Source organism: Ranitomeya variabilis, chromosome 4 (assembly GCF_051348905.1).
Source record: "Ranitomeya variabilis isolate aRanVar5 chromosome 4, aRanVar5.hap1, whole genome shotgun sequence".
NCBI lineage: Eukaryota > Metazoa > Chordata > Amphibia > Anura > Dendrobatidae > Ranitomeya > Ranitomeya variabilis.
In genome coordinates this window covers 176,497,254-176,513,753 of record NC_135235.1, presented here as the reverse complement: position 1 = coordinate 176,513,753, position 16,500 = coordinate 176,497,254, and the positions used below count along the sequence as shown (strand labels likewise).

Here is a 16,500-nt window from a genome sequence, read left to right as displayed (position 1 = left end):
ATAACAGCGCCAACCTGACAGTGTCTGTAATTTACTGAGCACAATCCTGCTGATAGGTTCGCTTTAAGGCCATGTGCACACGTTGCGGATTTCTTGCAGAAATTTCCTGAAGAAAACCGGAAATTTTCTGCAAGAAATCCGCATTTTTTTTTTTGCGTTTTTTTTCCGTTTTTTTCGCGTTTTTTTAGCATTCTGCAAGCGTAATTAGCTTGCAGAATGCAAAAGTTTTCCAAGCGATCTGTAGCATCGCTTGGAAAACTGACTGACAAGTTGGTCACACTTGTCAAACATACTGTTTGACAAGTGTGACCAACTTTTTACTATAGATGCTGCCTATGCAGCATCTATAGTAAAAGATAGAATGTTTAAAAATAATAAAAAAAATAAAAAAATGCTTATACTCACCCAGACATCTCATCAGCGGCGTCCGTTCGTCTTCCTATAGCTGGTCTGTGCGCACAGGGCCTTCCGTGACGTCACGGTCACGTGAGCGGTCACATGACCGCTCACGACCAATCACAGGACAGTGACGTCATCGGCAAGGTCCTTCGCCGCACATCAGCTACAGGAACCGAACGGCAGCGTACAGCGGTGAGGCGGGAAACATCGAGGGTGAGTATAGGACTATTTTTTATTTTATTTCTTATTTTTTGACCACTTATATGGTGCCCAGTCCATGGAGGAGAGTCTCCTCTCCTCCACCCTGGGTACCAACCGCACATAATCTGCTTACTTCCCGCATGGTGTGCACAGCCCCGTGCGGGAAGTAAGCAGATCAATGGACTCCTAGGTGTGCGGAATCCCTGCAATTCCGCATTTTTAATGAACATGTTGCTTTTTTTTCCGCTATGCGATTTTTTCGCGGAAAAAATCGCAACATTTGCACAAAAAATGCGGAATACCTTGTAAATAATAGGAGGCATATGTTAGCGTTTTTTTCGCGTTTTTATCACGTTTTTATAGCGAAAAAACGCGAAAAAAACGCTAAAAATCCTGAACGTGTGCACATGGCCTAAGTGTACAACAGATACCACTGGCGTCAAAGAATCCCACTGACTTATGAGGCCTGTCATCTAAAGGTATGCTTCCTGCTCTGACTGACTGCCGGCCGGAAAGTGAGAGCAGATCACAGTGGTGACGTCACCGCTGTGCTCTGCTCTCACTGTACGGCCGGATCTCAGTCAGAGCGGGAAGCAGACGGCAAGGGACCTGAAGGACATCAGATGGTGAGTATGTACGGTTTGGTTTTTTTTCCTTTTACGCTGGTAACCACGGTAAACATCGGGTTACTAAGCGCGGCCCTGCGCTTAGTAACCCGATGTTTACCCTGGTTACCAGCGAACCTCGGCATCGTTGGTCGCTGGAGAGCGGTCTGTGTGACAGCTCCCCAGCGACCACACAACGACTTACCAACGATCACGGCCAGGTCGTATCGCAGGTCGTGATCGTTGGTAAATCGTATAGTGAGACGGTACCCTTAGTATGAACACTTCTGCTGGACTATCTTTATGGACAGGTGTTTGTTTACACATACATATAGGCTTATCTATAAGAATGGCTGGAAAGTAAATTTATGTGTCATTTGTTGTTATCAAACCAAATACAGAGCTCAGAAAAATGAAAAGAGCTCTTAGGGTATGTGCACACGTAGAATGGTCCTCTGCAGATCTGATAAATCCGCAGGGCAAAAATTGTGCGTTTTTCCTGCGGATTTACCTCGATTTTTGTGCAGATTCCACTGCAGTTTTACACCTGCGGTTTTCTATTATGGAGCAGGTGTAAAACCGCTGCGGATTCCGCACAAAGAATTGACATGCTGCGGAGTGTAAACCGCTGCGTTTCCGTGCGTTTTTTTCCACAGCATCTGCACTGCGGATTGCGTTTCCCATAAGTTTACATTGTACTGTAAACGCATGGGAAACCGCTGCGGACCCGCAGCTGCGGAAACGATGCGGATCCGCAGCAAAATCCGCAGCGTGTGCACATAGCGTAACTCTTGGAAAAGGTAGCAATAAGAGTGAATTTTACTGGCCTTTTTTCAGGAACTAGCATTACTAAGAATGCTTGCTTCCTGATAATCAGCTTCTTTAAGGCTACTTTCACACTAGCGTTGTTCGACGCACGTCGCAATGCGTCGTTTTGGAGAAAAAACGCATCCTGCAAAGTTGCCTGCAGGATGCGTTTTTTCTCCATAGACTTGCATTAGCGACGCATTGCGACGTATTGCCACACGTCGCATCCGTCGTGCGACGGATGTGTCGTGTTTTGGCGCACCGTCGGTACAAAAAAAGTTACATGTAACTTTTTTGTGTGTCGAGTCCGCCATTTCCGACCGAGCATGCGTGGCCGGAACTCCGCCGCCTCCTCCCCGGACCTTACAATGGGGCAGCGGATGCGTTGTAAAACTGCATCCGCTGCCCCCGTTGTTCATTATTATCGCAGTTTGCGTCAGTACGTCGGGCCGACGCATGGCGACGGCCCCGTACCGACGCTAGTGTGAAAGTAGCCTAACCCCTTAGTTACAGAGCCAATTTGGTACTTAATGACCGGGCCAATTTTTACAATTCTGACCACTGTCACTTTATGAGGTTATAACTTTGGAATGCTTTAACGGATCCCGGTGATTCTGACATTGTTTTTTCGTGACATATTGTACTTCATGTTAGTGGTAACATTTCTTCGATATTACTTGCGATTATTTATGAAAAAAACGGAAATATGGCGAAAATTTTTAAAATTTAGCAATTTTCAAACTTTGAATTTATATGCCCTTAAATCAGAGATATGTCATACCAAAATAGTTAATAAATAACATTTCCCACATGTCTACTTTACATCAGCACAATTTTGGAAACAAAATTTTTTTTGTTAGGAAGTTATAAGGGTTAAAAGTTCACCAGCGATTTCTCATTTTTACAACAAAATTTACAAAACCATTTTTTTAGGGACCATCCCACATTTAAAGCCACTTTTAGGGGTGTGTATGACAGAAAATACCCAAACTTGACACCATTCTAAAAACTACACCCCTCAAGGTGCTCAAAACCACATTCAAGAAGTTTATTAACCCTTTACGTGCTTCACAGGAACTGAAACAATGTGGAAGGAAAAAATGAACATTTAACTTTTTTTTGCAAACATTTTACTTCAGAACCAATTTTTTTATTTTCACAAGTGTAAAAAGAGAAAATGAACCATAAAATTTGTTGTGCAATTTCTCCTGAATATGCTAATAACCCATATGTGGGGGTAAACCACTGTGCCATGTCGCGTTTGGAGAGCCCCTGATGTGCCTAAACAGTGGAAACCCCCCACAAGTGACACCATTTTGGAAACTAGACCCCCCCCAGGAACTTATCTAGATGTGTGGTGAGCACTTTGAACCCCCAAGTGCTTCACAGAAGTTTATAATGCAGAGTCGTGAAAATAAAAAAAAAATATTTTTTCCACAAAAATTATCGTTTTAGCCCCCAATTTTTTATTTTCCCAAGAGTAACAGGAGAAATTGGACCCCAAAAGTTGTTGTCCAATTTGTCCTGAGTACGCTGATACCCCATGTGTGGGGGGGGGATCACTGTTTAGGCACACATCGGGGCTCGGAAGGGAAGTAGTGACGTTTTAAAATGCAGACTTTGATGGAATGGTCTGCGGGTGTCATGTTGTATTTTCAGAGCCCCTGATGTACCTAAACAGTAGAAACCCCCACAAGTGACCCCATTTTGGAAACTAGACCCCCCCAAGGAACTTATCTAGATATGTGGTGAGCATTTTGAGCGCCCAAGTACTTCACAGAAGTTTGACGCAGAGCCGTGAAAATAAAAAAATCATTTTTTTTATCACAAAAATTATTTTTAAGCCCCCGATTTTTTTTATTTTCGCAAGGGTAACAGGAGAAACTGGACCCCAAAAGTTGTTGTCCAAGTAGTCCTAAGTACGCTGATGCCCCATATGTGGGGGTAAACCACTGTTTGGGCGCACGGCAGAGCTCAGAAGGAAGGGAGCACCATTTGACTTTTTGAGCGCAAAATTGGCTGTCGTGTTTGGAGACCCACTGATGTACCTAAACAGTGGAAACCCCCAATTCTAACTCCAACCCTAACCCCAACACACCCCTAATCCTAACCCGATCAATAATCCTAATCACAACCCTAACCATAACCCTAATCAACACCCTAACCGCAAAACACCTCTAACCCCAATCCCAACCATAACTCTAATCAAAACCCTAATCCCAACACACCCCTAATCCTAATCTCAACCCTAACCTCAAACAGAACCCTAATCCCAATACTCCCCTAACCCTAATCCCAACCCTAAACTTAACCCTAATCCCAAACCTAACCCTAATCCCAAACCTAACCCTAATGCCAACCCTAACCCTAATCCCAACCCTAACCCTAATCTCAACTCTAACCCTAACTTTAGCCCCAACCCTAGCCCTAACCCTAACTTTAGCCCCAACTCTAACCCTAACTTTAGCCCCAACCCTAAACCTAACTTTAGCCCCAACAATAACCCTAACTTTAGGCCCAACCCTAACCCTAACTTTAGCCCAACTCAGTTCAGCCCAACTGTAGCCCTAATTGGAAAATGGAAATACACACTTTTTTTAATGTTATTACTTTTTCCTAACTAAGGGGGTGATAAAGGGGGGGTTATATACTATTTTTCTTATTTTAATCACTGTGATAGGATCTATCACAGTGACCAAAATGAAACAAGAGGAAGAATCTTCCTCTGCCGGCCGGCAGAGCACGGCGGGCGCACTGCGCATGCGCCCACAATTTTCTTACCGGAGGAAGAAGCCAGCGGCCAGGAGAGGAGGCAGGAGGACCCAGTGACACCGGTAAATATGACAGGGTCCCGATCCCCCTATTTCTCTGTCCTCTGATGTGCGATCACATCAGAGGACAGAGAATGACAGACACATCGTATTTTTATTTTTTTTACAGTCGCCGGTAAACGTTTAATTACCGGCGGTCGCAAAACAGGGTCGGTAAAAACCGACCCCGATCATGTTCTTTGGGGTCTCGGCTACCCCCGGCAGCCGAGAACCAAAAAATATGCCGGGTGTCGGCCAGCGGGCACACTGCGCATGCGCCCGCCATTTTGTTGCCGGAAGATGGCGGCGCCCATGGGGAACCACGAGAAGCACCAGGAGACATGGGTAAGTATCGGCGCGCGATCGGGGACCCCATTTCTCTGTCCTCTGATGTGCGATCACATCAGAGGACAGAGAAATTAAATGGCAAATCGCGTTTTTTTTTTTCTTTTGGCGGCCACCGGTAAACGGTTAATTACCGGCGATCGCAACCTGGGGGTCGGTAAAAAACGACCCGAATCATGTTCTCTGAGGTCTCGGCAACCCCCGGCAACCGAGACCCCAGAGAAAATCCAACTCTGGGAGCCCCTATACACTTTTTCCACAGCGCCGTTAATTAACGGGGCTGTGGTTTAAGTACCCTTAACTACCGCCGTTAAAAGGCGTATCGGCGGTCATTAAGGGGTTAACAAGGCCGCTAATCACAAGACAAACAAGTAAAACACCCATTTGTCAGGTGAAATGATTTTTAAGGTTGCTTAAAAATCATCACTCTCCTCCTCAGCACAACACACTGTGTAAACAGGACATGTGCTGCCGAGAACATAATGTTCTATGCAAATCGAACAATTATATTAACAATAGAGATGGGCGAACCTTCTAAACTGTTCGCCGAACACAAATTTTCTGCTGAAGTCCAGGGTAAGCCCATGGTGGTGGTGCCGAGAACATGATGTTACATGCAAACAGAACAAATATAGGACCTGTGATCCAGCGGTGTACGTCTTTTTAGGACTGCATAAAAGTGCCATCAGCCACAGTTTTGTGCACTTCTGAAAAAAAGGACAACGCTGAAGAGAGGCCTGACGGAATCCAGAGTAAATCTGCTGCGTCATTATAGTGAATGGATCCGTCGGGGGTTTCATCTGAATCACGTCACTTAGAGATTTAGATGGAAGCCCCAAAGTAAATGGTCAGCGTAGAGCGCATGATAACTAATCTCAAACATTATGTAAAATGTTCCCAATAACAGCTTCAACTCAATCCACAAAAAAAGCAAGTCCCCACTCAGATCTGTTATCTGACAACGGAAATATGGCAGCACAAAGGCTCTGGAAATCTAAATGGCTCCTCGCTCCCCAAAAGAAAATCAGCAAATTCTCAGCTCCCAAATCCAAATGCCCTCCCCTACCTTCGGAGCCCCAGTGTGCCTAAACAACATTTAGCGCCCACATGTTTGGCATTTGTGTAGCGATGAGAGTTCGCCTTAGGCTACTTTCACACTAGCGTCGGGAACAACCCGTCGCTGTGCGTCGGGCCGACGTTCCCGACGCTAGCGTGGTCTCCGCCGCACAACGGGGGCAGCGGATGCATTTTTCCCACGCATCCGCTGCCCCATTGTGAGGTGCGGGGAAGTGCGGGGAGGTGGGGGCGGAGTTCCGGCCGCTCATGCGCGGTCGGAAAAAGCGGACCGTCGGGAGCAAAAAACGTTACATGTAACGTTTTTTTCTCCCGACGGTCCGCTACCACACGCCCAAGCGTCGCAAAACGGAAGCAACGTTTGGCAATGCGTCGCAAATGCGTCGCTAATGTTAGTCTATGACGAAAAAACGTATCCAGCAAGAACTTTTGCTGGATGCGTATTTTCGGCAAAACGACGCATTTGCGACGTATTGCAGTTAACGCTAGTGTGAAAGTAGCCTAACTTACAGGTGCTTGTCTCCAGAAGCATGAACTGGGCATAATGTACTGGTCACTACAGAGTACTGGTCACTATAACGTACTGGTCACTACAACGGTAGTTTGCAATTTTCACTCAGCAAAATCCACTGCTGCCTGTTTCTGGAAAACAGCCATGGAGTCAAAATCGTCACTACATCTGTAGATAAAGTCCCAAAGGGTTGTAATTTCCAAAATGTGCTCAATTGAGGCGGGATTCTGCTTTTCTACCACTTATAGGTTCTTTATATGGAATAAGCAAACTAGTCTAGGAAAATCTGCGCTCCAGGAGGCAAATAGGGTATGGCAAAGAAGTACTGTACAGCCACATATGGGGCATTTCTACATTCAACAGAAATTGTGGGACAAATTCTGGTGCCATTTTTACCCATTTCCCTGTTTGAAAATGTAAAACTTGGGGCTAACACACAATCTTGGTGGTAAAAATGTAAATTATTTTTTCTTCACTGCCCAATGGTATAAAAGTCTGTGACACACCTGTGGTGTCAATATAATCACTGCACTCCTATATGAATTCACTGAGAGGTTTAATAGGTAAATTGGGGTCACATATTGGGGGTTCTGCTGTTCTGGCACCTCAGGGGCTCTACCAATGTAACATGGCACCCTCAAACAAGTGCAGCAAAATCTGCTCTGTAATATGGCGCTACTTCCATTCTGAGCTTCAAAAGTAGTTTTCGACCACATATGTGGTATTGGTGAACTCAGGAGAAATTGCACAACAACCTTTGGGGTCCATTTTCTCCTTTTGCCCTTGTGAAAATACAAAATTTGTAGCTAAAAAACATTTTTGTGGGATAAATTAGATTTTTTTTTTTATTTCCACGGCTCTACGTTATAAACTAGTGTGAAGCACCTGTGGGTTTAAGGTGCTTAATACACATCTAGATAAGTTCCCTAAAGTGTCTAGTTTCCAAACTGGTGTCACTTGTTGGGGTTTTCCACTGTTTAGGCACATCAGGGGCTCTCCAAACGCAACATGACAACTACTAATTATTCCAGCATATTTTACATTCAAATAGTCAAATGGCGTTCCTTCCCTTTTGAGCCCTGCCATGTACCCAAACAGATGTTTTCCTCCACATATTGTGTATCTGCGCCCTCAGGAGAAATTGCACAACATATTGCATGGCACAATTTCTCGTTACCCTTAGGAAAATGCAAAATTTGGAGCTAAAAAAGATTTATCTGGGAAAAATGTGTTTTTGACCCCACAAAGTCACTTCAAATGTGAGGTGGTCCCTGAAAAAATGGTTTTGCAAATTTGTTGTAAAAATGAGAAATTGCTGGTCAACTTTTAACCGTTATAACTTCCTTAAAAAAAAAAATGATGGTTCCAAAATTGTGCTGATGTAAAGTAAAATGCACATCACAAGTCAATATGACGTGCAATGGAGAGGGGTGCAATTATAATGAGAGGAGGCAGGGATTTCTTCCAGGCAAGGTGGGAGCCAGGAAGAAATCATTAACATATAACATGAAAACTGCTTTTCTCAATGTGAGACATGTCGTATACACTCGTGTATAAGCCGAGTTTTTCAGCACTTTTTTTGTGCTGAAAACACCCCCCTCGGCTTATACACAAGTCATTGTCCCAGAAAGACGGCATGGGAGGGGAGAGGTGGAGCAGCGGGTCACAGAGGCAGGAGCCCGTGGCTGTGGCTAAAGCCTGTACAGGCTGCTAAAGAGAAATATTCAGTGAACATTCATTTCTCTTATAGCGTACACAGTTACAGCCGCTGGCTTCCAGCACACATCCTACTTACCTACCCTGAGCGCCCTCGATGCATCTCCTTCTGGTGCCAGTCTTCCTGCCGAGCGATCACATGTCCCCCGCTCATTAAGGTAATGAATATTCACCCCTCTCCACTCCCATAGGTGTGGAGTGAATATTCATTACTTTAATGAGTGGGGACATGTGATCGCTCAGCCGTTAGAGCTGCTGGCGCTGGAACGAGATGCAGGGAGGGCACGCATTGAAGGTAAGTCAAATGTTTGTTTGTTTTTATATATGAACCCTGCATACAAGTTTAGGGGATAGGGAGCCAAGCATACAAGGATGGGGACGGGGAGCCATGCATACAAGGACGGGGAGCCATGCACACAAGGACAAGGATGGGGAGCCATGCATACCAGGACAAGGATGGGGAGCCATGCATACCAGGATTTGGATGAGGGGACAATGCATACCCGGCTTATACTAGAGTCAATGAGTTTTCCCAGTTTTTTGTGGCAAAATTAGGTGCCTCGGCTTATACTTGGGTTGACTAATACTCGAGTATATACGGTAACTAAGAATCAGTAAACTATAAATAATACAATGTATCTATAAAGTTTCTCCTCTCTGTGAAATTAAACACTATAAGGCTGCCGTCACACTAGCAGTATTTGGTCAGTATTTTACATCAGTACTTGTAAGCCAAAACCAGGAGTGGGTGATAAATGCAGAAGTGGTGCATATGTTTCTGTTATACTTTTCCTCTGATTGCAAGCCAAAACCAGGAGTGAAACAAATACTGATGTAAAATACTGACCAAATACTGCTAGTGTGATGGCAGCCTAATACTGTAGAAAGTGGAATACATAATTGAAACTGAGATGGTTAGGTGCCGCTATACTACACGATTGCGGTAGTGCAACAACTGCCAATATGCTACTTGCAAATCTAACAGCTGGTGTCTGTCCCCCGGCGTTCTGCTTCTCTGCACTGTGTAAGCACCATAGCCGGAAAGCAGAGCGGTGATGTCACCGCGTCACCGCTGTGCTCGCTTTCCGGCCGGCAGGCGCTCACAGTGCAGAGAAGCTGAGACGCCGGAGGACAGACACCGGAATGTGAGTATGTACTGTTTGGTTTTTTTACGTTTACGCTGGTAACCAGGGTAAACATCGGGTTACTAAGCGCGGCCCTGCACTTAGTTACCCGATGTTTACCCTGGTTACAAGCGAACACATGGCTGGATCGGTGTCACACACAACGATCCAGTGATGTCAGCGGGTGATCAAGCGACGAAAGAAAGTTCCAAACGATCTGCTACGACGTACGATTCTCAGCAGGATCCCTGATCGCTGCTGCGTGTCAGACACTGCGATATCGTAACGATATCGCTAGAACGTCACGAATCGTACCGTCGTAGCGATGAAAATGGCACTGTGTGACAGTACCCTTACTAGCCTGTATAGAGAGGCTGAGCATACTTACAATGAGCCCAGAGCAATCAGTAAAAGAACGCTCTAGGAGCATAGACTGTCACGGTTCTTGACAGCACTGTGCTGCAGAGAATGATAATTTTTAAGCAAGCTTAAAAATCATTTCACTAGATGAAGGAACATGGTGCTCTTTTCTTGGGTGATCAACAGCCTGTTTACACTGCCCAATTACCAGGAAACAAGCTTTCTGAGGAACACTCCTTCACATTAATCTGCCAGTGTAAATGCATCTTTGCTTGCTTCCCAGATCTTATCTTTGGGACTGCAGTGTTTGTGTACATACAGTGTGTCTAGGTACAAAGGGATCAGGGCATGGAAGCTAAGCAGATCATTAAGAGGGAGCACTTCCTGTACTGTCAAATAAACTTTACTGACATGATCATATGTACAGAACCAGCTTTATTACAGCAATCCACGCACAACTACTGAGGTCAGTGCTGCCCAAAGTAACCAATCAGCTCACTGCTTTCATTTTAAAGTAATTCTATAGTCTTTGGCCAATAAAAATGCATGAGAATATTTTTGCGCACAAATGGGCTGAATGTTTCATTTTTGGTCACACATTAAATGAATGAAGCATAGATGCACATGATTGGCCACGCTCCAATCACAAGGGGCCCTTGACAGCATGGATCTTGGGTTCGGTGGAAGCCCAGTGTTTGGACTTTATCACACAGATTGGGGATAATTGCCAAACCTGACATCTCCCCTTTGAGGGGGGTAAATCTCCTGAACCCATTGATATTCCAGGACCGGCTGACAATGTAATGTGTAAAGGGTGCCCAAACTGTCCCTAAGGACAGACATTGGAGAAATGGATTTCACAATATGCAGGACTAGCGGTCAGTTGAGCCCTCGTTGAGCGGCCAGTGTATGGCTACCTTTAGTCAGGCCTAAATCTTTCTTGATATTGATAAAATGGGTCTATTGAGCCTTTTCTGGGCAGCTGAGAGGGCGGCTACGTGCATATGCATAGGAATAGCTGTCCATAGAGAGGACAGAGCGGATCACCTCACAGCACAGTGTGTACAGGGCTCACATAGGCTGTATCTCACCTGCGGCCTCACCACTCCCCAAGCCGTTCAAGTAGAGGATGGGTAGTAGATGAGGCTCAGTCTTCTCCAAGGCTACTCTCAGGTCCTGGAAGTGGTCCTTGTCCTTAACAAGAAGCATCTTGAGCAGAAGGTCTACTTTATCCTGCTGTGTGGTACAGCTAGTGTCCAGCTCCTGCCTGTCCCTGAGGGTGAGGGTGCCAGCCTCCTCCAGGAGGTTCAGCAACCTGTCTGCATCGCTGATGGCCTCCGCCAGATTCTTGTGGCACTGCTGGAGTAACTCCCTGTGCTTGGGCTCCATCCTGAGCAGCGCTGACTCGTCAGAAGCTCCCTCCTCTTGTCTGTGAGCTTTTCTCTGTGGAGTTACAGGCCCAGCAGGAAGCTCCAGCTTGCAGCCTGCACAGGAGCCGAGTACAATCCTGCCCTCATGCACCCTCTGCCTGCACATAGCCTGCAAGCAGCAGCCATATTGCTCAGCTGGGGAGGGCTGCGGGGGTGCATCTGTGCCTCACCTCACAACCTTATCACTGCTCCTCTCCCTCCAAACTGTTCCCAGTCAGCAACGGCGAGAAGAAACTGCTCCGCTCCTCCTCCTCCTCGGCAGGCAGGCAGGCAGGCAGGCAGGCAGTCAGGCTCTGTTTCCAGCTACATGACTGACAAAAAGTGCCGTCTCCAGTGCTGCTCCGCGCTCTCCCCGGGCGCTGCTGCCGCCGCTCTTCTTACTTTCTGCTCCTCGACTCCTCGCCCTGAACACCGTGTCCCACTGGCAGTAACAATGTGCCGCTTTAGGAGTGAGCTTTCCTCCCGTCACTGTCCCCTCCTTTCTCGGTGCCTTCCCTCCTCTTCCTCGAGCCCTCCCCTCCTCCCTATCTGTGGACATTGCTGGGTCACTTCTTCCTCTGTGTTCTCTGAACTGTGTATTTACGTGATAAATGTGTCTTCATGAGGAGAAAGTGTCCGCTCTGGTTCCTCTACAGAACAGGCCAGGATTACAAGTGTTATTGTCTGTAAAAGTAGAACTTGACCACATAACATGGGGAGACCCCAGTTTCTAAATTAAGGGACTGCCAATCGAACTGCATGGTCACACGTTCCATCAAATTTACAGATGGAAAATCCACAGTGGATCACAGTAGAAATGGCGCTTTGCTGTTTCCACAAGGCTACTTTCACACTTCCGTCTTTTTGAAGACATTGCAATGCGTCGTTCTGTGCAAAAAACACATCCTGCAAAGTTGCCCGCAGGATGCGTTTTTTGCACATAGACTTGTATTACCGACGCATCGCGACATATGGACACACGTTCCATACATCGTGCACTGGATGCATCGGTAATTGGCGGACCGTCGTCACAAAGAAACGTTCAATGTAACGTTTTTTTGTGCGACGGGTCCGCCATTTTCGCCCCCTCCTCCCCGGACTGCAGAATGGGCAGCGGATGCGTCCATCTGCTGCCCACGTCGTGCAGAGAATTCACAACGTCCGTCGGTACGTCAGCCAGACACATTGCGATGGGCCCGTACCGACGGAAATGTGAAAGAGGCCTAAGGCTACGTCCCCACGGCAGCGGACAGGCTGCGCTTTTCTGGACTGTACAAGGCAGCAAATTTCATGGAAGCTTAGAATAGATTCACCCATCAGTGGGTTACACTCCCAGAGATATGGATTGCTTTTCCTCTGGTGTCATCCTAGTTGCCTCTGCTTTTTTTTCACTGAAAGGCATATTCTCTTCTAAGGCTACTTTCACACTAGCGTCGTACTCGGCCCGTCGCAGAGCGTCGGGCCGACGTACCGACGCTAGCGTTCTCTGCGCCGCACAACGGGGGCAGCGGATGCTGTTTTTCCAGCGCATCCGCCGCCCCATTGTGAGGTGCGGGGAGGTGGGGGCGGAGTTCCGGCCGCACATGCGCGGTCGGAAATGGCGGCCCGTCGGCAGCAAAAAACGTTACATGTAACGTTTTTTGCATCCGACGGTCCGCCACAACATGGCGCAACCGTCGCACGACGGTTGCGACGTGTGGCAACGCGTCGCTAATGTTAGTCAATGGTGAAAAAACGCATCCTGCAAGCACTTTTGCGGGATGCGTTTTTTCGCCAAAACTACGCATTGCGACTTATTACAAAAAACGCTAGTGTGAAAATAGCCTAAGACAATCAAAACCAATGGAAAGTCATGTTTTTATAACTAAGCAACAGATCCGTGAGACACTGATACAAAAATGGAGGCACATCAAAAGCCTTCCGATTTGCATCTGTGTCTCATGGATCTTTATAGACTTGAATGGCCAAAAATCTGATCAAATAGAATCTGGTCTGAGACTCACGGATCTCAATCTTGGATCTGTGATTTTAACGGATGAATGAAAACATTCATTCTACTCAGCGGGTCCGAACGCGGTCTGAGGGGGAAAAAAAATTGGACAGCTCTCAGATATGTCTCTTCACTTTAGATCAGTCTTCATGATCGCAGGACACCAGACATTGGGCTACTGCAGAAATTTGTAGGTTGGCAAAGTTTTTGAGGTACTTCCACAAAAATGGAGTGTGGAGACACAGTGATTTTTTTTTAAAGTTGACTAGAAGCTAAGCAATATTACTAACAGAGGAATCTGAAAGAGAACAATGAAGTATGAGAAAATGCAAAAATATCCATTGGGCACCAATGACAGAAAATATCTTAATGTAGGACTTGTTAGATGCTTTTGATTAATATTCGTAGCAAAGTTTGCACAAGGCAGGTCATTTGTGTTTTATTGCTTTTAGCTTTACATTTTTCCTCCTGGAAATTCTGAACCGAATCTGAACATTATAATTCTAATGATAGTTATGTCCAAAATTAAAAGAAGTTATCACATCCACAGGATCAGTTATAACTTGTTGATTGTGGGGGCCGACCGATGGGACCTGCACCGATCAGCAAAACGGGGCACTTTTATTCTTGTTAGAATGTAGTGGCAATGCTCATGTTCAACTGCAACTTGGGGCTCTCAGCAACGAGGATACCTGACTATCAGCAAGATATCTATTTGATGGATAATTTGTTTTAACTGGACAACCCCTTTTAATGTCATTCTCTCATTTTTTCTCATCTATAACAGTTAATGTTAAAGCTTCCAATGTGTGTTGTGAACTCAACCTCGCTGGTCACGGCTCATCTTCCTACAATCAACAGTCCTTGGACAGAAGGATGTAGTTATGTTCGAAGGATGTGGTAAGATGGATCTGGACCAGAAATGTGACCTTGTTTCCCTGAAAAGAAAAAAAAAAGCAAATGTATTGATGAAATAACTGAAAAGAATAGAATATTCAACAACCTAACAAATAAATAACACCCTTAATTCTATTACAGAAGAAAATCCAGCTCACCACCTGTGATTCCACACTTCTGGAGCACGGATAGCACCTGGGCAGGGTGCAACATCTAATGAAGAAAGCAGACTAATCCAGCCAACAGATGAAATTCAAACAAGTGCATTTTATTATCCAAGATACATGAAGCAAAGATCAAAATTGTATGTTCACAAAAAAAGAGAATACAGGCATCTTTTGACGCGTTTCGAGCGACATGAGCTCTTTGTCAAGATACCATCAAAGTGAACTTACAGAATTTAAAAACAATCTGAACATGTGCACACACCAATTTCCAAATCGCAAACAAATCAATTAAGTCACGGGTGAGAAACCTCTACAACTCAATATATTAGAATTTCCCATGCATGGCTACAAAAGATTTAAATCTGTTAATTTCTAACATTATACACAGAGACAGTATAATACTAGTTTGTATTGCCTTTACATTTTGCTTTACAACAAGGAATTAGTATTATATACATTCCATGAAAAATACATATACATGTTTTCTTAGAGGTATAATAAGTAAATAACATAATATTTATTTCTGACTCTTGTTTGCCTTTGTTGATGTGATAGTTCCTTTTCCAGATATACTGAATTCCTTTTCTTTAAGGCTACTTTTACCACTTGCCGGGTTATTTGCGGGCCGTATCGCCGCAAAAAAGGCGGTCTATCGCAATAACGGACCGCAAAAAAATTGCGGATCGCCGTTTTCCAGTACTATGGAAGAAGTATTGTAAAAAAAAAATGGCGTTCCGCAAAACCGGAAGTGATGGTTGTTACAGAACCCCCCAGCACCCAGAATATGTTATGCAGTTATTTGTATATATAATAGGTTCGATGTGAGATATATGTCCCAAATGCATCAGCCCACAGGCTGCGCCCCTGTGCAGAGGAGACAAGATATCCCCCTTCTGACCTCCCCCACCTTTGTAATTCCCACAGTAAATATCAGCAGGCTCTGGCCCCCTACGGCTATTGTAATGTACGTCTGGCCTGCCGCTTTTGAATGGACCTGCCCTCTGTATCTGTTGTTACATATATTCTGTGTTCTGTGAATAAAGTGTTGTGAGACTGGAAATACGTGGAGAAGCAGTCAGCTTTTATATGCTCTCATGTAATCAAGGAATTCCAGCCAGCGTCCTTCATTCAGACTCCAGCCAATGCAAAGTAGACCTCCTGAAACACGGGGTGGTACTGAAAGAGGTACCCCAGCTTGGTAGACCCCGTTACAATGGTGCACTGCAAAAACAACTTCCGTTGTTTTTGCAGCACCCAATGATTTTCAATGGGGGCCATGTCTGTACGCCGTGAAAAAGATTGAGCAGGCTCGATCTTTTTTCATGGCCACAAATATGGCCCTCACGGCCATTCGGCACACCGTGGAATTTTTGCTGGCCGATTTTGCGGCCCCATAGAAGTCTATTGGGGCCGCAAAAATGGCCAGGAAAAACCCAGCAAGTGTAAAAGCAGCCTTACAGGATATTTATCCCAGTTATATACACCAAACTTAGTAAGATCTCAAAAGGATTTTCCACTAGATTTCTATATTTTCATAGATTTCCTATGAGAGATTTATGGCATATTGACATGATATTGGTGCACCTGCTAGGACGCTGGGGTACTCGGGCCTGGTCCGGTGGTCATTAAAGGGGTAATCACGGTGGCAGTGACCCGTCCATGGCCTTGGGCATCCAAGTTAAAGGGAAAGTCTTTAAAGGGGTTGTTGTGAATAAAGAATGTTTGTGATGCCACCTGTGGTATTCGGTCAGGGATGACCGACGCTGCTTAAATGGGTCCACTGGGGATGATATTACTGCAGCAGGGATGGTATGGCTTCCCACAGGTGAAGCTTGTTTCCCAGGGCTTCCGGTGTAGTGGTAAAGATGACAAGACGGTGTAGTTCTGGGAAAGAATTGGAGGACACAAGGTTGCAGTCTCTTTACCTTTTACTGGTGGTATGCAACCACAGTCCAGGGTACGGATCACAGGTGATGGAGAGGTTTGGGCAGCCTGGAAGCTATTTGGAGCCCCCTTAGCCAGGTGGGGGTTGGAAGCCTTCCCTACTGCGCTGTAATGTGTGTCCCTTGCTTTATGAGGCTTCTC

General features: G+C 45.6%; 1 protein-coding gene and 1 long non-coding RNA gene across 5 annotated transcripts in view; one reads left to right on the top strand and one right to left on the bottom strand.

Annotated features, from left to right (window-relative positions):
* DLG5 (discs large MAGUK scaffold protein 5) overlaps positions 1 to 11,876 on the bottom strand; it is a 491,099-nt gene extending 479,223 nt beyond the window's left edge. For 2 of the 3 annotated variants that reach the window (XM_077259411.1, XM_077259412.1), the window contains exon 1: positions 11,044 to 11,857. In XM_077259411.1, coding sequence (XP_077115526.1) covers positions 11,044 to 11,488 — 445 coding nt within the window. In that variant the 5' untranslated portion in view covers positions 11,489 to 11,857. Of the gene's footprint in view, positions 1 to 11,043 lie in introns of all 3 variants that reach the window. The other variant, XM_077259413.1, reaches the window with a different exon arrangement.
* The window catches only part of LOC143770124 (uncharacterized), a 114,480-nt gene extending 99,448 nt beyond the window's left edge, over positions 1 to 15,032 (top strand). The window contains exons 1-3 of one of the 2 annotated variants that reach the window (XR_013214548.1): positions 11,694 to 11,831; positions 14,139 to 14,251; positions 14,390 to 15,032. This is a non-coding gene — a long non-coding RNA (uncharacterized LOC143770124). Of the gene's footprint in view, positions 1 to 11,693; positions 11,832 to 14,138; positions 14,252 to 14,389 lie in introns of those variants that run through there. The other variant, XR_013214547.1, reaches the window with a different exon arrangement.
* Positions 15,033 to 16,500: the final 1,468 nt, after the last annotated feature.